This window comes from Alosa alosa, chromosome 4, assembly GCF_017589495.1.
Source record: "Alosa alosa isolate M-15738 ecotype Scorff River chromosome 4, AALO_Geno_1.1, whole genome shotgun sequence".
NCBI classification, from domain to species: Eukaryota; Metazoa; Chordata; class Actinopteri; order Clupeiformes; family Clupeidae; genus Alosa; species Alosa alosa.
Genome location: NC_063192.1, coordinates 27655051 through 27677928, shown reverse-complemented (window position 1 = coordinate 27677928; position 22878 = coordinate 27655051). Strand labels below are relative to the sequence as shown.

Below are 22878 nucleotides of genomic sequence, written 5' to 3'. Positions count from 1 at the left end.
GCTCTGGAAAAAACTAAGACCACTGCACATTTTTCTGATGTCATCCTGCAGTACACACACACACACACACACACACACACACACACGCCTGCGTGCACCTTTCTACAGAGAGAGTTAGGGGTCCCCAGTGCATCCGCTCCCTGCAGTCATCGTACCATCTGCTCTCTCGTATCTCTGTCTTTCTTTCCTTTTCTTCTGTCTCTCGTGTCTGTCTGTCTCTCGTGTCTGTCTGTCTCTCATGTCTGTATCTGTATCTCTTCAGATCTCAGATTTTCATCTGTTTCTCCTCTACTCAGAGGCTCTTCATCTGACATCTCCAACACTCTTTATCTGCCACTCTGACCACACACACACACACACACACACACACCACATTCTCAAAAGATACACTCACACACATTCTCAAACACACACACACAGACACACACACACACACACACACATATCTCCACACACACACAGACACACACACACGCATACACACAGACACACACACACACACACACACAGACACACACACACACAGACACACAGACACACAGACACACAGACACACAGACACACAGACACACAGACACACAGACACACAGACACACAGACACACAGACACACAGACACGTACATCTCCACACACTCACATCACACACTCTCATCTCTCCCTGTTCTGTGAGCTGCTCTATTAGATCATTGACTCCCTCCGGTGGCTCAGTGCGCTGCCTTGCTCCGTGCATATGCTCTACTGCAGCGGTTTTCAAACTTTTCACAATGAGTACCACCCAAGAAAACAATTGGCTCTCCAAGTACCACCATTATGACCGGCATTACATAGGCCAATTCAACTACATATTTTACATTGTACATACGTACTGTTTTGCGTTGTCAAGTCTATGAAAAGACACCTTGGAGACTCCCTGAGTACCACTAGCGAGAGTTCACGTACCACCAGTGGTACCAGTACCACAGTATGAGAACCACTGCTCTACTGCATGCTCAGCCCCTCTCTCCACTCCGTTCAGGTCCACTCCGGCGTCACTGATGTAGAGAGCCGCTCGTGCAAACGTGCTTAAGGAACACGCTTATCTGATCTGTGCTGAAGGGCTCGGCCGCATAGGGAGCAGCATCCACTTCTGGCTCTGGGTTTTCACTGTCTGTATGTTCACGGATCAGATTCACTCAGCCCCACAGATGCAGTTGATTTTAAGGATGAGCTTGTTTCCTGATGCCCTACGACGCCTCCTGGATGCACATAGCATCTATTGTTCTGTTTCCGAATTGGCTACGTTTCTCTAAAAGTGTCATTTCAGTTTCTTAAGCCACAATTTGAATGTTCTCCATTGTGTGCTTGGCTAGCTTGAACTCTCCTATGGGAGATCGTGTGTTTATGTGGTTTAAAGGTTGTATCAGCGATAGTGGGGATACGTCACTTCTGTTGATGTTCAAACAAAACAGAGAGCTAGCTCGCTTCTCCCTCCCCCTCCCTCCCGTGCAATTAAAACTCTCCTAAACGCGCATCTCGTCGGTTATTGGTTGAAACACTTTAATTTGCCTTTGAGTGGGTTGCCAACCCTTGTTGGTAGCAATTGTTTTTGTGTACAGATCTCGGAGCCTAGGCTGCCTACAGAGACACATTTTTGACGGCCTGCTTATGGGGTAGACAGCTAGCGGATCGTTAGGAAAGATTAGATGAATGTGATCATTTATGTTTGGGCCTTTTTTGAGCCTGAAATCGCTGATACAACCTTTCAACTGGCCAAAGCTGACGTAGATGCCCTTTCTGACCTGTCTGTCTGTCTCTCTCTCTCTTTTTGGGCACAGTGGTCCGCCAAGAGGGGAAGGGCAGCCGGCAGTTCGTCTTTTCGCTGGTGCCATCGGCCGCACCGCGGTCGCCTGTCCTGGACATCGCCGCCAGCACTCAGGAGGAGCTCAAGGACTGGGTCCTCAAGATTCGCGAGGTCACCATGACCTCCGAGGCGAAGGCCAGTAAAGCAAAGCATGGTCGACTAACAGACTGCCTGAATTTATTTACTGAAATATTCAGTGCTATGTTATCTTGTTTTGTGTCACTTCTAAAGCTAGCATAAGCTGGTTCCTGCCATGCATTGTGTTAGGTTTAGACCAGCAGGCTAGCAATTTAGTACAGAATTATTAATAAAAACTGGAAGGATGGAACATTTTGTTTCTTATTGGTCTTTTTGATGCTTCTATGTGTGTGGGGTGAGGGAATGATTCTAGTAAATGAACGTAGGCTTATGATGAAGTTGTCTGCCACACAGCTGGAAGAAGGGAAGATTATGGAGAGGAGGAAGAAGATCGCCCTGGAGCTTTCGGACCTGGTCATCTATTGCCGGCCGGTTCCTTTTGACGAAGACAGTAAGAGAACCCTTTCTGCGTTCCACAGCCATCAGAACGTCATTATACACCACTCACTCACTCACTCACTCACACACACTCTCTCTTAAGCCTCCTAATGACTGTGTTTGTGTGTGTGTAGAGATTGGAACGGAGCGTGCTTGCTTCCGGGACATGTCGTCCTTCCCAGAGACCAAGGCGGAGAAGTATGTGAACCGGATCAAGGGGAAGAAGTTCTTGCAGTACAACCGGCTGCAGCTGTCGCGCATCTACCCCAAGGGCCAGCGCCTGGACTCCTCCAACTACGACCCCTTACCCATGTGGCTGTGCGGCAGTCAGCTGGTGGCCCTCAACTTCCAGACCGCAGGTGAGCACCGCAAGGTTCCCCAGTTCCACCTTTAGAGCAGGTGTATAGTTGTGGGGAGTGGTGCAGCAGTTGTGATGCTGCCTGAGATACGGGGGTTTGAATCTGATGCTGCGAGTCCCTCACTGTCACTTTACATAGAATCCTCTGTTGAGTGACACTCGCTTCACTCTACTTTTCTACTAAATTGCTTTGCTCAGGAACTTTTCTGATTTCTGTGTGTGTGTCTGTGTGTGTCCGTCCAGATAAACCCATGCAGATGAACCAGGCCCTGTTCATGCTCAACGGCAGGAGCGGTTATGTCCTGCAGCCGACCATCATGAGGGACGACAACTTCGATCCGTTTGACCGCCACTCTCTCAGGGGCATGGAGACCAGCACTCTGGTCATTGAGGTAAATATTAGATTTAGATTAGATTTCTGTCATTTCTTGTGATGGAGGTCAATAATCTCACCTGGGACCATTTCATATCTTTAACTATCCTATTTCCACACGTCACTGCATAGGTGTTGGGGGCACGTCACCTACCGAAGCACGGCAGGGGCATCGTGTGTCCACTGATCGAGATCGAGGTGTGTGGGGCTGAGTATGACAGTGCCAAGCAGAAGACTGACTCAGAAGGTGAGACTAACTTTAACTCTCAGACTCCACTACCCAGAATGCTGTTTGATTTAACAGTAACCTAGTCATCTTTGATAAAAAAAACACCTAAATCAATGTATTGAAATTAAATAAAACATTGTATTTCTCCTGGTTTGTTCCATCAGCTGACAACGGCCTCAACCCCACCTGGCCGCGCAAATCCTTCCGCTTCACGGTCGGCAACCCTGCGTTTGCTTTTTTGCGCTTCGGCGTGTACGAGATCGACATGTTCAGTGACCAGAATTTCCTTGCACAGGCCACCTTTCCAATCAATGGCCTCAAGACAGGTACCATATGGGTTGTGTGGTGTTCATGGCTCTGTCATGCCTCTTCCTCCATTAGTGTGTGTGTGAATAGTGGCGTAACTCTAGGTCTGTCTTCCCTCTGTGCACAGGCTACCGGTCGGTCCCTTTGAAGAACAGCTATAATGAGGATCTGGAGCTGGCCACTTTGCTTGTCCACATGGAGATTATCAGAGGACGGGTGAGGGTCCCCCTGTGTTCTATATGGCACCACATGCATGCAAATTATTTGTCCCCTCCCAGTATTTTAAGTTTCCAGTACAGTGGCGCTAATGTGTTTATATGTACAGATGTATATAGTACAAATGTACAAATAATACAGTATGTATATTAATGTATGAAGAATTTGGTTCCAAAATGTTATATCCTCCATTTTATGAAATGTTCATAAATCATTCATCATAAATCATACATCTCAATCAAACACAACTGCAATTGTATTGATATTATCTGAAATACACAATCAAATAACATGACTTATTAATGTAAGGTAGTAAGGGTTTTGCTCTTCACATGTGACTGAGTAGAGTGCCTAAGGGTTTGTACCTTACGACTCCCCCTTTTATCTGCGGTGTAGCCTCATGAGAACGGGGAGATGAGTCCCTTCCTGGGCGCCGCCACCATGGGACTGGCCAGCTACGTGGGGCGCGAGCGTATGGGCGAGTCCGGCTCGGTGTCCTCGGCCTCCTCCATGTCCCCTCTGCCCTCGTCGCCGGGCCAGGCGCTGGGCTACCGGGGCCGGGAAAACTCCTTCGAGTCGCGCTACCAGCCCCCGCTGGACGACTTTAGGGTGTCCCAGCAAGATGCGCTGTTGGACCATGTGGACCCCCAGAACAGGTGTGTGTGTGTGTGGTGTATCTGTCTGTGTCGGTATGATTGTGTGTGTGTATGTATGGTGGTGGTGGATCTGTGTGTGTGTGTGGTGGATAGTGTTGCACGGTACACCAATACTACAAAAGTATCGCAATACCCTGAAATTAAAAATGTCACGATGCCTAATTTTATTAGTATCGATACTTTTGAGAATGACCGTGTTCTTTTTGAAGTAATTATCGTGTCAATTGGCATCTAGCGCCCTCCTCCCTAACCTGTGGTTTATGCGCCTTTTTCTCCTCACACACGTAAGCGCAGCTGTCGTGCTATAAACAGTGAGACATGGCTGCTAGTTCAAGTGATGCTATGGTAACACATAATAATAGGCTAATATCAAGTTGATTTGCTCACTTGCATCTCTCAAGTTTGTGTTTCCCAAACCTATCTAGGCTGTGGGCTTTTTTGTCATTTTGGGCCTACTATTTGGGTTCAATGTAATTTAGAAATAGGCTAAGCAACCATCGCAAACTTTTACATCTGAAGAGAGATCCTTGCTATCCCTTCAAAGCTCAGGGTCACGTTTGACAATAGTGCTCGCTAAAATCATTAATGAACATTGCAAGACACTTATCTCTTTTATGATCCCAGAAAGATTTTCTTCGACTTGTACATTTTTTTTAACATTTATTTTTATCTAATGACATACAAAAAAAAATTAATTGCATCCACATATCTTTATGTCTATGTTGTAACTTTTATTCACTAGACTAAAATGGTGAGTCAAGGGTCAATTACTCTCACTTATCTTAAAGTGACAGGCACTCCAATTACACCTACACATCACCAATGTGCACTCAATTAGACCCTACACACCACATTAAAATATGCCTAAGTGTAATAGTTTAAAATAGTTTTAGAATAGTTTTCAAATTGCTAAATATATTTACTAGTAATTATGCAGAATATATGAAATATGACATAAGCCATCATTTTCCTCTCTCTCTCTCTCTCTCTCTCTCTCTCTCTCTCTCTCTCTCTCTCTCTCTCTCTCTCTCTCTCTCTCTCTCTCTCTCTCTCTCTCTCTCTCTCTCTCTCTCTCTCTCTCTCTCTCTCTCTCTCTCTCTCTCTCTCTCTCTCTCTCTCTCTCTCTCTCTCTCTCTCTCTCTCTCTCTCTCTCTCTCTCTCTCTCTCTCTCTCTCTCTCTCTCTCTCTCTCTCTCTCTCTCTCTCTCTCTCTCTCTCTCTCTCTCTCTCTCTCTCTCTCTCTCTCTCTCTCTCTCTCTCTCTCTCTCTCTCTCTCTCTCTCTCTCTCTCTCTCTCTCTCTCTCTCTCTCTCTCTCTCTCTCTCTCTCTCTCTCTCTCTCTCTCTCTCTCTCTCTCTCTCTCTCTCTCTCTCTCTCTCTCTCTCTCTCTTCACTCTCTCTCTCTCTCTCTCTCTCTCTCTCTACCCCCCCCCTCTCTCTCTCTCTCTCTCTCTCTCTCTCTCTCTCTCTCTCTCTCTCTCTCTCCTCTCTCTCTCTCTCTCCCGCTCAGCTCGCTCTCTTGTCTCCGCCGGTGCCGACGATGTCACGGACTGCTGTGAAAATTGTTTCTATGGAAACGTCGCCAGAGCTTTTGGCCCACATTTCAGGCAGATCTCCCCTCCGTGCGTGTTCTCCCCTCTCTTCCTGCCTCTCTCTCCAGCCAATCAGCACCAACACCCCCTCCCCCCCTCCACACACAAACACACACGCACACACAACCTCTACTGGACAGACGGTGGGGCTGGAGGTAGGAGTGGATGGAAGCAGGGAGCGGAGCGGTCGTGGAAAGTGCAAACGCGGAGGCCAGCGTGGAGCCGTTGCCTGAACGGAGGACCACAAGGAGCCATGGAAACGCAGTGTGTGTGTGTGTGTTTCCCCAAGTTTGAGTTATGTTTTTTTTTTTTTTTTTTTTTCCCTTTTCTCTGGCATATATAAGTATATATAGATTTCTATATAAATATATATTTATTTCAGCTTTGCTGTCTACCAGAGAACAGCCATAGCTGACCTGCTCTCAAAGAGCCCTTTTTTTTATGTTTTGTTTTTATTGATCATTTTTTTGTGTTATTTAAACCTTAGTTTTAACCTCTCATAATGTGACGCCTTTCCTTTTTTTTACTTTTGAAACTCTTCAGACCATGTGCCCTTTTTAAACACAAGGGTTTTTCTCACCCCTCTCTGGTGAGAGACGTCCGGTAGCATCCGGCCTGTCCCTGAGCACACATTAGTGCTGTTTTTTTCCTCTTTTTTTCATTTTCCCTTTTTTTTTTTTTTTTATATTTTTTTTTAAATCGGGAAACCCAGAGCGACCGTCTGAAAAGAAGCTCAGGAAGAGGATACTGCCTGTTTGTGTTGGACGCCACTGGTTTCAGGAAGAAACAGAAACATGGGAGAGCGCAGGACTTTTCTGGCATCGGCTGCGCCTCCCACACAGCCAGACTCTCCATTGGTTTCTCTCTCTCTCTGTTTTTTTATTTTTTTTATTTTGTATTTTTTTGTGTTTGCGTTGTGTTGCGTAAGGCAGGTTGTCCGGATGCGGATAGTGGTGAACTAGCCACGACTGCTCTGCTCTGCGCTAACTCTCAGCGTAGCTGGGCCACTCAGAGGACGCTGTTGCACACTCATCTCTAACTCAGTCATTTTGGCAGTGTGCACTGCCAAATACTGACTATGTTCAGTTTTACAACTTTTATTTTGGTTCTTTTTTTTTCTCTCTTAACCTTTGCCAACAGCGAGGACAAAATATCCAATGGTGTTTTTTTTTTTTTCTGCTGAGAATACCATCAGAAGTGTATTGTGTATGTGTATGTGTATATACCTAAATCTCATCTTAAACCCCCAGCGAAACCTTTTACTGTTAATGAGTCCATTTATCATGGGAATGATCGCAGCTTATTTTAGGATGCGGGAAATATTTTTCCTATATGTATTTTGTTTCCCCTCAGAGTCTGTGACCATTTAGTGCTGCAGCATTTTGTGTTCCATGTTGCTTTTAAAAAATGCCCTTTTCTCCTCCTTTGCTTCTGATGAGTATTACTCTCTCTCTAATGCCTTTCATTGAAGACTTTTACCTATTACTAACAGAAGACTTCAGCCATGTTTATAATGCTTGTGTGTTGTGAAATATGCCAAGGAACAGTAGGGCAAGCACAGAAAAGAGCGCCTCATTTGACCTTGGCTTTTGCCAGATGAATATTACCAAAAAATAGAAATAAATAAGAGCAGTATTGCAAAATGAGGGACCAAATAGAATGACTATGGTGCACTGAACAAAGTGTGCTGATTGAGTGATATTTTTTATATATATATATATATATATATATATATATATATATATATATATATATATATATATATATATATATATATATATATATATATATATATATATATATATATAAAAATAAATTACAATTTTTTATTTTCTCCCCAAAATTTCTGGATCCAAAATATGGTTTATGGTTTATAAGCCAGTTTTCCTTTTGTGCCATTTCGACATGAACTTGCCTGCTTTTCATTGAAGTGTATTTGATCTCATGTTTTTATAACCGTGAAAAAAGTGAATCATCAGCTTGACTGGTGACTACCACAATGCCCGGTGATTAGATAGTCCTGGATCTACAAGCACCACACAGGAAGAAATACCCAAGCGCCAAACTCTGCAGTTGCTATCTTCAGCCTACAGAGGTCATGCAGGAAGCCCCACAAGCACTTAAGTGTGTGTGTGCTTGCAAACAGTCATCTTAATTCCGTTATTGAAAACGTTGCTCACACTACTAATTTTCTCTCCGTTGAAACTGTCGTTTGCCGTTTTGTAGGTACACCCACACCTGTGGTTCAGCCGTATAACGAACTATCCCAGACTTTCATATGATTGGGGACACAGATAGTGATAGTGATAGTTAATGTATCATCATTTCATAAATCTGGTCATTTTCCATACTTTCAGTGTGATTAAAGCTACTCCCCCCTTGATAACCATGGACATTGTTACTGGCCAACAGTATATAACAGTGCAATTGGAAGAGTATGACTAGTTGAGGGTTTGATGACTATTAAATCATGTATGTACAATCACTGCAACATTGCTATAAACATAAACTGCTTCACCTGCATAACCAGGTCATGAACATGTTGAATATTGAGAACACGTAACCTTATGTTAGTTATTCCTCATCACATATGGGTCCCAAGACTACAGCTTGGATGGACAACCAATGGAAAGGGTCTGGCTCTGCTGTCTGCGATTTGTTTGTGGACATCAGGGTCATCAAGAGTCAACAATCAGAGCAATTTTCAATTCAGTTTAATTTATGGTGCCACTAACAATTGGAATTCACTGAGCCTCTTTAGCAGGCACTAAGGTGACGGTGGGCTACAGGAAGGGGGCACAAAGGCGTGCACTTCCCTCCCCAAGTGAGCGAGAGCCAGTCGGCTGCAGTGTGGACCTTCATCTCATTCATGCATGTACTCATTCATGTCATCGTCTACATGGGCTGTGTTGACTCCAGATGACTTCTGTTTTCTTGCCGCATCTTTATATAGGCTACTGGTTTAGTTCCTACGCTGTGCTATTTATGACCAGTGAATACAATACTTATAGAAAAATGATACAAAAAATACAAAACTTCAGCCTCCACTATAGGTTTTCCCATTAGCACGAGTGAAAGAAAATATACAATGTTTTTTTTTGGTTTAAAATTGCTCAACCACACTTGCCATTGTCCTCCTTTAGGATTTCGGCATGGCTTGCCGGTTTTCATGTGCCTCGGTGTACATATGCACACATATTTATAAATACACACCCACAGGAATCTCCTTTTCAATATATATATATATATATATATATATATATATATATATATATATATATATATGTCTGTTTTGTTCTCCCCCTCATGGTCACCCTTCTTTTGTTACTGAAGCTCTTTACGAAGCCTTTTCTGTAATGTGCCTATGCTATGCGGGGTGAGAACGGGAAAGTATAAATTTTAATTTTGCCTTTCATAAGAAACATATTCAAGCCTGAAAATTAAATAAAGTACTTATTCAACTATTATGTGTGCCATCATTCATCATGTCTGGGTTATGGGAGAATATGTGTGCTTGAAGAGACGACCATTTCACATTAACCTTTTTATTCTGCAAATAATATCTGTAAAAATTATACAAGCCTAAGTATTTTTTTTATGAACCGATAAGCTGGCTTTGACACTTTTACAGCTGTGATGTTTTTTATTTTTTTTTTTATTATTATTATTATTACAGATGTTTTATTTTTCTTATGAAAAGAAAAACCCAAGAAAAATGCAACCATCAAGGATGTGCCATAGTCCAGTGCTAAAACCGTACGAAATATGGATACATGTGTCCATGGCGGCCCTTTTGTCAGTCATGGTTTAAAAAAAAAAAAACACAAAACAGAAAAGCTCATTAAGAGCTGTGCAGTTGACATTACGTACCCCATAACTATGTCTCCAAGAAACAGACACTCCTTTAACACAACAGGTAAACCTCTCTGGTCCACATCTGTACAGTCCAAACAACGCTCCTCTCCTCTTTTTTCCTCCGTGTTTTATTTTGCTCTTTGTCTTTCTTTCCCTCTTGCTCTCTCTATCCCAGACGCAAAGCCTCAGCCCCCTCTTCGTCTCCTCCTTCCTCCACTGCAGGATCGGAGAGGAGACCCCCTCCCTAGATTCAGATGGACATGGAGGCTGGTGTTGACTGGGGGTGAAGGTGTGGGCCGGGGTGGGTCTGAGTCTGTCCAGCGATCCCATTACAATCACATCTGCTGTCATGACACACACACACACACACACACACACACACACAGTCAGTCACTCACTCTCCCGGTAAAGGCCACCAATACTGTACATCCCTCGGGGCGATCTCACTTTCTCTCCCCTCACACACACACACACACACACACACACACACACGCACACGCACACGCACACGTTTTCTCTTGTACTCCGTCACTCACACAAGGCCTCTTGCGCCGCCTCCTCAGGCCACTCCTGTGGAACAAACAAACAAACAGGAACATTAATTGTGGTGCAACGACAAACATGACAAAACAACATGGTGAAAAATATGTTGCTCTAAAATCAGCTCAACAAATCCAGTCGCCTACAAGTGCCGCTGAACCCACGCCCATAAACGTGGGCATTACCATTACCAAACAGCACATCATTTCAGTACAAATGACATCAACTTCCTCCACCTCTGACACTTTCCCGACAACAGCATATCCATGTAAACAAACAGAGATACAAGGAAGACCATGTGTTCCGATCCCTCTAATGTTCTACATAAGTCGTCATTATTTGACATGGCCTGTAATTGCCCACTTAATTTATTTATCTGATATTGCATTTCCAGTGTGTGGTCTGTCAGGAGTCGTTTACCAGATGCGTGTGGACATAATTATACACACACACACATTTTTGCAGCCTATGCTTCTGTAAGTAATGCCCCTGATGCTTAGTGGCACAAGAAAGCGCAATAATATACACATTTGTTGCATAATCTTAACAATATAGGCTGCACAGTCTTTCGAGTGCACAGGACGCATGTAGTTTGGTTGTTTAGGTCAGCCACTGGCTGTTTCTAGTAAGAGCATCACGCTTCATTCACACCTGCTGCGTTGCAGATGCGCATGTGTATTCACACCAGGAACATCTCTGATGCGGAGCTGCTACTATACTTTTCACAGGACCGCTTCTGACACGCTTGCCTCTTGCCTAAAAAAAAAAAGGCGCCACTTCTATTATCTAGCCGGCTTGCGGCTGCAGCTGGCGCCGTGCCGGAGATGCACGTCTCACACAGAGGTCGTGTGAAAACTCTGACCCATGAACATGGCCGCCAAAACGAAAACGGACAGGTAACGCAACCGCCATGTACACGCCAAGCATCTGGTGTGAATGAGGCATGAGGGAAAGGTGAAGATGTAGGGCTAACGCCACTTGTCTTGCTAGAAATTGTGAACAACCTGAACAGTGTTTCTGTTAGAATCAGGTGATACAGGTGTGAGGTGAAAAGGACGTGTGGGGTAAAAACGCCCATGTGCATAGACATTCTTTTAAGGATAATTTGCAAATCAGAGCCAAATCATAACTAACCTTGATTTGGATTTGTAGACTTCACGTCTGCCGCCATTGTCTTCTCAGTCTCGTGGGTGGAGGAGGTGGAGGAGGCGGTGCTGGCAGGTGTCGACTGCTCCGTCTTCTCCTCGCTCCCTTGGTCCTGCTGGGCCACTGCTGCTGGAGCTCCATCCACCTTGGACTCCTTCTCCTTCTCCACCTCCCCTGCTGTCGCAGTCCCAGCGCCGCCCTCCTCCACCTCCTCCGCCTTCTTGGCCGCCAGCAGCAATGGAGCTCTGTTGGTGAACCACCGGTGGACGAGGTCCTCTGTCAGGCCGCTGCCCTTGGCCAGCTCCTTCACCTGGGTCTCGTCCAGCGTCCCGTGGATCTCCAGGTGCTCCTTCAGCATGTCCAGGTTGGCCTTCTGGTAGTCCTCCTCCTCCACCATGGTCTGGTAGCTTTCCAGCCACTTCAGCTGCCCGTTCTTGAGCACATAGCGGCAGTCGCCGAACCAACGCACCACCTCGGGTCTCGGCAGGCCCGTCCGGGCCATCAGCTCGTCGTACTGGGGACTGCCCGGCCACTGCGTGCGGGCGAACGCCTGCTTCAGCACGTGGAGCTGGTCTGCCGTTTTCTTGCCGCGGTACGGGGTCGAGGGGATGGGGATGGGCGACGTAGGGGCAGGCGCCGGAGAGGCCGTTTTCGGATGGTCAGCCTGGACCGGCTGGTTGCACTCACCCTCTTTCCCGTTGGATTCGGTCACTTTAAGCATTTTCAGGTTAATCTTGATGGGGTTGACTTTAGGAGCGTCGTCTTTCTGCTTCTCGTCTTTACCTTGTTGTGACGACGATGACGACGACGACGACGCATCTCCACCCGAATGCTCGTCGATGTTCATCTTCTCCTCCTTGACTTCCTCCTTCACAGGCTCGCTCTTCTCCCCCCCTTCCTCCCTGCAGGCCTCGGCCTCCTCCTTCTCGGCCTCCTCCTTCTCGGCCTCCTCCTTCTCGGCCTTCTCCTTCTCGGCCTTCTCCGCCTCCTCTTTTTTCTTCTCCGCAGCAGCCCGTTTCCGTCGCTCGGCGAACCACCCGTGGATCTCGCGGCGCGTCATCTTGGTCTCCTGCCTCAGCCGGTCCACCTCCTCGGACGAGGGCTCGGGGTCCAGCAAGAAACTGGCCTCCAGGGCGACCAGCTGGTGGGGCTCGCGCTCTTTATACCGGATGGCCGTGAAATCGGGAGACGGGGGCCGAGGCGGCCGGCGCGACGGCGTGGTGGGAGATGTGGTCTGCTGCTGCTGCTGAGGAGGGCTCGTCGGGGTCGGCGGGGGCGTTTTGGGTCTGTCTGCGGATGACACCACCGGCGTGTCCGACGAACCAACGCTGGCGCCTGACGCGGGACCAGGCGAAGTGGTTTTGTCGGTGCCCGAAGCTTGACCCCCCGTGCTTGTGCGCGGCCCTTTGAGGTTTCGGAAGTGGTAGCGGCGGTCACTGAACCACTTGCGAACCTCGCGCACAGACAGGCCCGTCAGACTGGTCAGGCGGTTCACCTCGTCCTGGTTGGGGAACTGGTTGTTGAGGAAGCTCTGCTTCAGGGCCGAGAGCTGCTCCTGGGACTTCTTGTTTTGCTTGGAGTTGGCATCCAGGAAACTGGCGTTGGGGAGGGTGCGGGAGTTCGGGGTTGTGCTGGTGGATGGTGATGACGCTGCAGCTGCTGTTGCGGTCTCTCCTTTCTTGCTGCTGCTGCTGCTGGCCACTGGTGGTGGTGACGGTTGCGGGTGCTGCCGTGTTTGCAGTCGTGGCACTGGTGCTGTTTGTGTTGCCGTTAGTGTTGCTCGCACTGGTGGTGGTGGTGGTGGTGGTGGTGAGGCTGGTGCCATTGCTCTTGCTGTCTGTCTTACTGTCACTCTTGGCGTCAGTACTGATTTTGCGGTCAGTGCTCGTCTTTATGTCAGGAGAGGCTTTGCCATCATTAGTACTTTTCACAGTGCTGCTGCTGTCCTTACCGTTGCTGCCACTCTTGACATCCTGGTTGGTTTTAGTATTCGCGGCACTGGGTGCAGTGCCTTTGCCGTTGACTGCGCTTTTGCCGTTTTCAGTGCTTTTGTTGCCGTTATTGGTTTTAGTTGTGTTGCTGTTAATGTTGTTACTGCTGCTGGTGCTAGTTTTGCCATTGCTGCTGTTGTTGTTGTTGCTGATGGTGGTGGTGATGATGGTGCCTCCACCAGTGCTAATCACACTAGTCTGACCGCTACTCCCACTGTTACTGCTGTTTGACCGACTGCTGCTGCTGCTGCTACTTATGATGCTGCTGGAGCTGCTGGCGTTGCTGGAGCAGCTGCTGCTTACGCCTCCATTGCTGCTGCTGCTGCTGCAGATGGTGTAGTTGAGACTGCTGCTGCTCCCCACTGTGCCCACCACCATGCTGACTCCTTTATCGGCCACCAGGGCGGCGGCAGGCCTGGCCTGCATCATGGGCTTGGCGGCACTCTGGGGCTTGGGGGTGACCGCCAGGGCTACGGGGGCGCTGCTGACCTGGATGCCGTTGGCCATCATGGGCTGCGTGACGATCACCCCTCCCTGGCTCACCAGGCTGCCCTGGAGGATGTGCGGGATGCCGGTGGCACCCAGGGAGGCGGGCAAGACCGTGATGGTCTGCTGGGCCGCGCCGTGATGGGTCTGTCGGCCCACCGTCGTGTGATGGTGATGACCAGACGGAGGCGCCGTCTGAATGATGGTGTTGAACATCTTCCGCCGGGCCTCCTCGATCTCCTCTGGTGACCAGCTGATGCCTTGCTTCAGCCTCTGAGCCGTGAACCAGATTTTGATCTGCTCCTCGGGGTACTTGGTGACGACGGTCAGGTAGCAGAGCTCCGCTTTCGTCGGGTAGGGGAACTTGCTGAAGGAGGTCTTGAGGAAACTGCTGTTGTCCATGGCGGCGTTGTACGTGGGAATGCTGCTGAGAGGGATCATGACCTTGGGCAGGTTCTTGGAGCTGTGGCTGGAGGAGGAGGAGGGCGAGGAGGACATGGTGATGGGCGTGGAGTGCTGGTGGAGGTTCCGGTTCTGGACCACCGACACCACCTGCGTGACCGCCGTCTTGAGAATGGGAAGTGCTCCGGAGCCGTTGACGATCTGTATGGCGGATGGTAATGTCACTTTGCTTGTCGAACCATTGTGGACGATAGTGGGCACGTGTGTAACAGTAACAGAAGGGGGGTCTTTCTTCTCGGCCGGCTTGCCGGTGGCGACGGACACTCCAGCCTCCAGCCTCGAGTCGTCTGCGGCGGAGTGCGAAACCACGATCCTCTTGTGCTCCGATTTTCCCTTCAGCATCTTCATGATGGGCGTCTTGGTGATGGATATCTCCGAGTCTTGAGACTTGGAGAGGAGGCTATCGCCGGGGCCCAGGATAAGGCTCTGCTCTACAGTGACCTTCCGGTCCCGCTTCCTCAGCTGTAGCGTGGTGGTGACCGTGCTCGGGTGCACGCGGGCGTTGTGAAGGGCCAGACCCTCGAACTTGGCCGCCGTCACCCCGCAGTCCACACAGTGGAAGCTCGGGTCCGACCGGAACTCCGGGTGGCCGCTGTAGACGTGATCCAGGAACAGGTTCAGGTCCAGGGTTTCGAAGTTACACGGCCTACAGGTGTAGGTGCCCCCGTCTTTCAGGGCTTCACCCGAGTCATGCCTGGAAGGCTCGCCAGCGTCAAGGTAGCCCTGACCGTACAAGTCCTCCCGGGATGCATAGGCACTGTCCTTAGTCGTTGTGCAAGGCAGGTCGTGCTCAGTGTCATCCCTCATATACATGGTCTTCACCGGGATCATGCAAGGAATGGTTGATTTCCGCTTGCTAGCCATGGCTGCAGCCAATAAGCTGGGTGGACTAGAAGACTGGTTTTCTGTGGGCTTTGCAGTTTGGTGGTTCGCTGAGTTATGGATTGGCCATAGAGACAGGTCTGTGATGCTGCCTGGCTGACAGGCCACTCAATCCATCAGCTGTGCTCTTCTGATGTTAGATCCAGGCATCAGTAAAGACACCTGTGGATAAAGAGCAGAGGAAATTCATTAAACAAATGTTGTGTTCAACATTCAAAAAGACAGTATTATGACCTTACCCACTGAGGGAACAATTAAAGTGGAATTAATATTAGGTGGAAGGTTATGAGACGTGTCCCCTTAAATGGCACAATTATATCAGTAGGACTTGATGCATGCAATGACTGGAAACATTTCTACAATTCTATACAATTTCTACCATGTATGTTATGTATTTGATTGTTTGATTTTACAAACAAAAATCAAACAATCAAATACAAAACATACATGGTAATACTAAACAAAATACATACAACTTTTGAAAGTAGCATTATAATCTCTCCTATAAACTTGCTCTTTTCCTTTGGCATGATATATCTATGTCAGCAGCAAAGCATTTGGCTCAGCATTGAATATATCAATGGGGGTAACTTAAAACACATTGAGCTTTTGTGCGCCAAGGTCAACTGTGGTCTGGTGATCTATTTGTGTCACGTCTAACGACTAAATCCCCACTTATCCCATCCACAGAACCTGACTTCTATGGAGATGTCTCCCTAAACAACAGACACTTCAGATGGCTCTTTTATGGTCTCTCATTCTGTCTGTCAGAGCTAGACTGTGACCCGCACTTCCCCCTCACCTCCCTGATGAGGCTACTACGGTCACAATACCCTGGAAAGCATGGTCCATCGCTGTAGGACAGGACCACAGACAGATGAGATCACAGTGTCACACATAGTATACACTTTAGGCAATATTTGTTATCCGTACTATTTCTATGAAATGCAGGAAATTACCTACAAAAGAACTAAGGCTTGACCCACACTAGGCCTTAAAAAGTGTTGTGAAATAGTCAACCCCAGCCACAACACCACACCGATCACAATACCACAAATGAACACAACTCACACCCCCAAACACACACACAAACAACGTTTTTGGCCACTGGTTAGTTGTCTGCATAGTTTCACCCCCACCCCCAAAAGGTCCGAGCACATCTGCTAAAATCACAGAACACTGTTGTGAACACAATGTGCTCATCTGGAAAGCCTGGCTTCCTACACCACTGGATCTTTTTGTGACAACAGACCGATAACCATTCTGCCTTCGCCCGTTTTTCACACACCTTTCCTGTCTCCCACACAGCTGCCAGGCTTTGCTAAAAAAAATATAGGTCACCACCATCTTACTCCCTAATCCTAGTTTGCGGTATCCAAACACGTTAGCTTGTTCTGCCAACAGGAAGGTTACGGTAGATTTAATCAGCACAGGTTTGTCCCAGCAACAGGCACAGTTCTAAGGTAGACTGCATATGAATGATGTCTATTTTCCAGCACTGATGAGGGAAGATATATCAGAACTAAAAACATCACATACTCGCTTTCCTGTTGGTTTTTCGTTATTGACCAGACAACTACTATGAGCGTGCTCTGCACTCCATTTCTTCCACACAGCAAGTGTATCAAGATGTGATCTCAAGTGCTTTAGCCTTCTGTCGCTGTCGAGCACTTTGGAGAATCAGAATTAATGGCTTCCGTATGGTATGGGGAGAAAAGAAGAGAGAGCCGTTAAACGCTCTTAAGTCTGACGAGGCCCCTGAGTGAGGCCTAACCAGACCAACAGGGTTGAGCCTCCTGCTAGGCACAGTTTTGGCTTTTGCCAAGACATCTGTTGATTAGCTGACACAGTTAAATTCTATGTGGTATAGCAGACAGAGACCCCCTAGAGATCCATGACTACCTCCTCTAGTTTTTCTTCCTGCAGAGAGTGCAAAAAAGGGGTGTCATAAAACTCAAGAAGAGAACAACAAACTGAACAGTGCTTTAACAAATACCCCTGCAGGCTTGAACAGTAAGGAGCGTCGTGCCAATAACCTACTGGGGTTTGGGCTCCATGGCTTACTGCTGTTACGACGGAGAGCGAAGTCAGTGCTGAGCCTCCTGTGAGCAACGCCAGGAATTCTAGGATGCACAGGCCTGCAAAAAGAAAAAGACTCTTGCGACACAAACATCTAATTTCTTGTTTTGTTTTGTTCCTTGTTTGTTTGTTTTTTTTCAACGGCTCGTGTACGTGAGGTTGATTGCAGGAGGTGGTCACTTGTTTGCGTCAAGTGGGGACCGGCATGGCATGGTGGGGTGAGTAGGAGACAGAGGAGACGAGTGGCCCGCGCCCAACAAAGAAATATTCCCTGTTCACTCCCTCCCTTTCGTCGCTGGCGGAACTGCCCTTCCGTTAGGCCTTACTGCCCTACTGCCACTCGGTTCTGCATGAGGGGGCACGGCCCTGCCAAGACTTGAGAGTCACATGACCTGTACAAAAGGGTTGTGGGGTGGGCAGGGCTTACCATCCATCACGTGGGCCAGAGCCCTGAGGGAGAGAGAGAGACAGAAAGAAAGAGAGAGAGAGAGAAAGAGAGAGGGTGAGAGAGAGAGAGCGAACGAGGGAGAAGAAGGCGAGTGGGGGATGGGCGAGAGGAGTGGGCCGAGAGAGTGTTGGTGTGTGTGTTTGTGTGGTTGTGTGTATGTGGATGTGTGTGTGAGAGGGTGGGGGGGCAGTGTGTGTGTGTGAGGAGTGTGAATGGGGGGTGTTAACTGTCGCAGCGTAGAGGAAGGGGCAAGGTGTTTCAGCAAAGAATTTTCTGCCCTAATACACCCCACCCCCCCACATACCCCCCTATACACACCTCCCTACAGCTTTTCTACCTCTACCCCCACCACAACAATCACACACGGTCGTTCTCTCTCTTTGGCCCTCCCCTTTACCCCTCCCCTCCCTCCTCCTTCTCTCTGGCGTACTTCGAAGCCTCTGGAATGTTCTACTGTGAGCAATGGAGCCAGTGGACAACCTAGGAGCCGCGTTGCATTTTGTGTGCTTAACCCGTCTCCAGCATTGCAAGCAAGCCCAATGGTAATGGCCACCAACACAGTCCTTGGCCAAATCTAAATCCGATCAAACTCTCACGCTAACCTCTGTGTAAAGGGTGGTGAGGCCTACGCATTTCTGAGAATCAGACTATTTGCAAGCCTATGACTGACCTTAGGGTCAAAAGAGGTGTCTGTGCGTTTGCATAAGGGAATAAATATCAGATGGATAAAAACGAACAATAAAAGGGTATGAGCGCAGTAACCAAGTTGACCGAGTGGTCAGCCAGGAGCAGCCTACGCCACACATGGTGTGGGATGGTCTAGCGAGTCATATCCGCAAATGTGCTTCATCACTAAATTCACCAGACAGCCACATTCTAGAGAATGCAATGAGTCATCATCATTAGCAAAGCAATGTTGTTGTTCTCATGCTTATAAACAAACGCACAGACAAAAGACTGTTAACAGACAAATACAAAACAGATGAAAATAACAACTTAACCAAAACTCAACTAAACCACAATTCTTGCGCGACTTAACCGGACATGGCATCATGGAGCCTATAAGTTGTAGCCTACCTAACCACTGGGGATAGTTTGAGGCCCGTTTGGTGCCTGTTTGGTGCCTGTTTGGTGCGGCACCCCCTCTTAAAGTCCCTCAGAGTGAGAGGAGAATTGGCCCGACGTGGGGTGGATTGTTTTTGTCCCCTTCGGAGCACATAAATAAGCCATGTCACATGTCCTGCGTGTCTCTCAATCATAACATACTGGCCTGTCTCTATAACCGCGCCGCGCCGTAGGTGCCAATTTTAGAAGCTGGGCAGTGACGGAGCCGTGCTGACGGCGTCTCTAGGAAGAACAGTCGCCGCCACAGCGCCCCATCCGTGCATCTACGTCGAATTTTATTTACTCCCCCCAAACGTCTAACAAGCGTTTCTCCCTCAAGACTAGCGTCTGCCTGCTGGACGTGAAGTACACTGGTGTGTTTGTCCATTTGTGTGGGTAAGCTGTAGCCACTCCAACAATCCGCCTGCCTGCCTGCCTGACCGCTTGCATGGCTCACCCCTCCCCCACTCTCCCTCCATTTCCCTCTCTCAACAAGTTCAGCTCGGTCTGTTGGGAGACAGGTCGGCAGCGCCACTGGTGTGTTACTATCCCCATGGCAACCGGCCGTCCTACTCCCCCTCATCCCCCTCACCCCCTCTCCTTTCCCTCTCGCTCACACACACACACACCCTATCAACACATGCAAGAACTCACATAGTAGTCACCCCACACACAGACACACAAACACACACAGAATGAGGCTTGCTGGCCGGTTGGCTGGGTTCTCGCTGGCTTGTTTATTCCCCACACTCCTGCGAGCGGTGACTCCCGAGTCCCAGCCCTGCTCCTATTTCAGCGCTGTGTTTGGCGGTGTCCGTGTCTCGAAGGTGTGGTCGTCCTCGCCGTCACACTTCTATCATCTACGCCGGGCAACTCTCTCTTTTTTCTCCCCCCTTGTTTCTCTTGGATTTTAAACCTCTCTCTCTCTCTCTGCCTTTGTGTACCATTGAGGACCTAGGGCCGTCTCATTTGAGCCAGGGGTTGTTTATTTCCATCTACGCCTGGTCCACAAGACGACACAACATGTCACCACACTTAGACCGGTTGGCGCATACACAGGGCTAGACCTACCAACCCTGTATTTGCCACCCAAACACCCACCCACCCACCCCAACACTCACTCAAAGACACACACACACACACACACCAAAGATGGCCCCTTAAAAGACAGGCCTTGCACAGCCTTTCGGCAACACAACGCGTTATGGCAGACTGATCTGATATTGAAAATAAATGAGCCAACGAACAAGAAATAATCAACCCAACAGAAATTTTACCAGTACAGTTAGGGCCTGTGACCAGTTTGGAAACTATTTTTCTTCTTTTAATGGTGTGTGTGTGAGAGAGAGAGAGAGAAAGAGAGGGGGGCCACCTCAGGCGTAAAGGCTCAGTTGTTAAAAAAAAGGAAGGGGAGGGAGGGAGGGAGGGAGAGGATGGAAGGGGGCGGTGGTGGAGGAGGAGGAGGGGGGGAAAGAAAAAAAATGGCGGCACACCACGCGCTCCGCTGTCCAACCTAAAATGGCTGACATCACAGCCTCTTATCCAGCGAGACACTGCAACGCCAGCTCCTGCTGACCAAAACCGCTAGCTCAGGATGCACGAGCGAGCAAGTGAGTGGGCAAGAGAGAGAAGGCGAGCGAGCAACCGAGCGAGCGCAATCCCCGCGCTCCTGCTTCCCAGGACTGCTGGTGCAGTCCGCCATCAATCGAACCTGCTCCCAGGCCCTGGTCCACCACATAGGTGGGATGGTTCTGAAATGACTGTACCTGAGCAGGGGAGAAGGCTGACAGCAGGTCACTCTCCAAAGCGACACTGTCCCCTAAAATATTCAACATCCAATGAGGCGCTAAGCCTCAATTCACTTCAACTAACTAGAGTAGGCCTACATGTAAAATACATGATATAAGGTCTTAAAATTGTTACCATAGCATCAATATGATATTTTGCCAAGGAGGCCATGTGCTTCCTTTTAGTAGGCTTATCATTCAAGCGCTCTAGTACAGTGCCCATGCAATGTCAAATTTGCATACATTTCATCTCCCTCACTACAGATTTGTCTATCATCACAACCACTGCTGATCTCACTAAAGTGCTCCAACCTGAACTGACCCTAGAGAAATAATCTGGGTTATCCACTGGACTGACAGACTGGGGTCCCTCAAAACACGGGTGTCCCATACAGCCATAATCTGGTCATTAATCTAATGTGCATCACACCCAGGGATGAGAGAGTAAGCGGGTGCAATGCCCCAAATGTCTCACTCGTTTTCATATACAGTCATACAGGGGGTGTGGCAGGTTACATGTCATAACAGAGAGGAATAGGAGCTGCTGTGGTGCACATTTGTGTTGTGTGCAAAGCAGCCCTGTCTGTCTGTCTGTCAGTAAAAAAAGTTCAGTGGAAAAATCATGGCCCAAGTGACACCCTTTGGATACAGGGGAAGACTTGGGAAGACCAGTTACATCACAACATTACATTTCAAAACTGACAGAAACAACATGTGAGCCTGTATATACTTCTCAGGGTAAACATTAGTCATCATGAAACAAATGTTATATATATATATATATATATATATATTTGAGCATGAGGGCAAACATGTTAACAACCAACACTTAATTACATTATATAATGTTTATAAAGTACAATAATAAATGCATGTATCCAGATAAATCAAATTTGAGTCATCCAAGGTCTGCAAAAAAAAAGCAACAGAGCGTGATTTATCGGGAGACTATCAATCCTACACTGTGGTTTTTACCAAAAACGAAGTTGTGGCAACCTCGTGTGCCTGTCGTGTTGCTGAAAGAGTAAGGGTGCATTAAATCCAGGGAGATTTTTTTGTGTGGTTACGGGGTAACATCCCGTTGAAACCAACATCGGAAACCCCGATATTATTACTTGGAGTAAAACAGGCGCGATGTGCCCATCTGCTGAAGTTTCAGTCCTGGAGGCAGTGGTTAAACGGCCCTCGCGAAACAGTTAAGCAACCTAATCGAAACGATAGAAAAATACTATACCCCAAAACTCGACTCGGCGCCCCCCACCTACTGTCGCCATTTTACACAAGCGACTTCATGTAGCCAGTCAACTAGCTAATTTGGCCCTGCGTAGCACTACGAAGGTAACGTTAGCTAGCTTGCGGGTTATAACTTAGTCCCAGTAGCTGCACAGAAACAGTGTTTCGGATGTTAAACACAGATCTAACTTACCGTGCACTTGATCCAGCAGATGTGGCAGAAGAAATCGACAACAAACAGCAAGCTCACCAGTGGAACAAGTAAATAAATAATTTACATGAGATTTAGGTACCCTTTGATGCCAACTGAAGTGGGGTGGAACTTCTCTCTTAGGTGCTCGTTGTAACAGTGATATTGGCCACCAGGGCAGGGGAGCGACAATGGCCCCCTCGTTCTTGTTTATTACGAATCGATCTCGGCAGAAAGAGAAGGGAAAAGAAACTACGACGTACGTACCCAGGGTTGGAGCACGTGATCCTGAGCGTCACTGGCTACCAAACCTCTGGTCGGCATGAGCTCATGGACAGACTCAGAGGTGAAGTTAGTTATGGGAACAGTCATCCTCTTTGTTCTGTCCAGTGCAGATATCCTTCCAACTTAGAGCATCAATTGCAAATTGCATAGTGACTTTGTTGTCACTAACAGTAACCAATCCGAGATAGGTGTTTTGTGGGTTTGTGGGACTGTTATTAAAAACTTTATAAATGTGTTTTTAATGGCAAAATACTGAGGGCTGTTAATATTTCAGAGAATCATAAAATTATGCTCTTGATTAAATA

General features: G+C 47.9%; 2 protein-coding genes across 2 annotated transcripts in view; one reads left to right on the top strand and one right to left on the bottom strand.

Moving 5' to 3' along the window:
* Positions 1-4493, top strand: part of plcg1 (phospholipase C, gamma 1) — a gene marked incomplete at its 3' end in the record, with an annotated part of 35011 nt that extends 30518 nt beyond the window's left edge. Inside the window, exons 25-32 of the mRNA XM_048241193.1 lie at positions 1816-1976; positions 2274-2370; positions 2492-2716; positions 2959-3107; positions 3221-3335; positions 3482-3643; positions 3751-3839; positions 4236-4493. Coding sequence (XP_048097150.1) covers positions 1816-1976; positions 2274-2370; positions 2492-2716; positions 2959-3107; positions 3221-3335; positions 3482-3643; positions 3751-3839; positions 4236-4493 — 1256 coding nt within the window. The remainder of the gene's footprint in view (positions 1-1815; positions 1977-2273; positions 2371-2491; positions 2717-2958; positions 3108-3220; positions 3336-3481; positions 3644-3750; positions 3840-4235) is intronic.
* A 5121-nt stretch (positions 4494-9614) lies between these two features.
* zhx3b (zinc fingers and homeoboxes 3b) lies at positions 9615-22578 on the bottom strand. The gene is made up of 4 exons (XM_048240641.1): positions 22292-22578; positions 13413-15609; positions 11615-13381; positions 9615-10510 (listed from the first exon to the last, which is right to left on the bottom strand). The coding sequence occupies exons 2-4, from the start codon at positions 15427-15429 to the stop codon at positions 10500-10502; spliced, it is 3795 nt and encodes a 1264-aa protein (XP_048096598.1). The 5' UTR covers positions 15430-15609; positions 22292-22578; the 3' UTR covers positions 9615-10499.
* Positions 22579-22878: the final 300 nt, after the last annotated feature.

What these genes read in the sequence shown, in the direction of transcription:
- zhx3b (XM_048240641.1), bottom strand. Translation starts at nt 15,429, where the DNA reads ATGGCTAGCAAGCGGAAATCAACCATTCCTTGCATGATCCCGGTGAAG. An exon ending in CACCACCACCACCACCACCA is followed by an intron (nt 13,382 to 13,412) that starts GTGCGAGCAACA and finishes CAACACAAACAG; the next exon opens with CACCAGTGCCACGACTGCAA.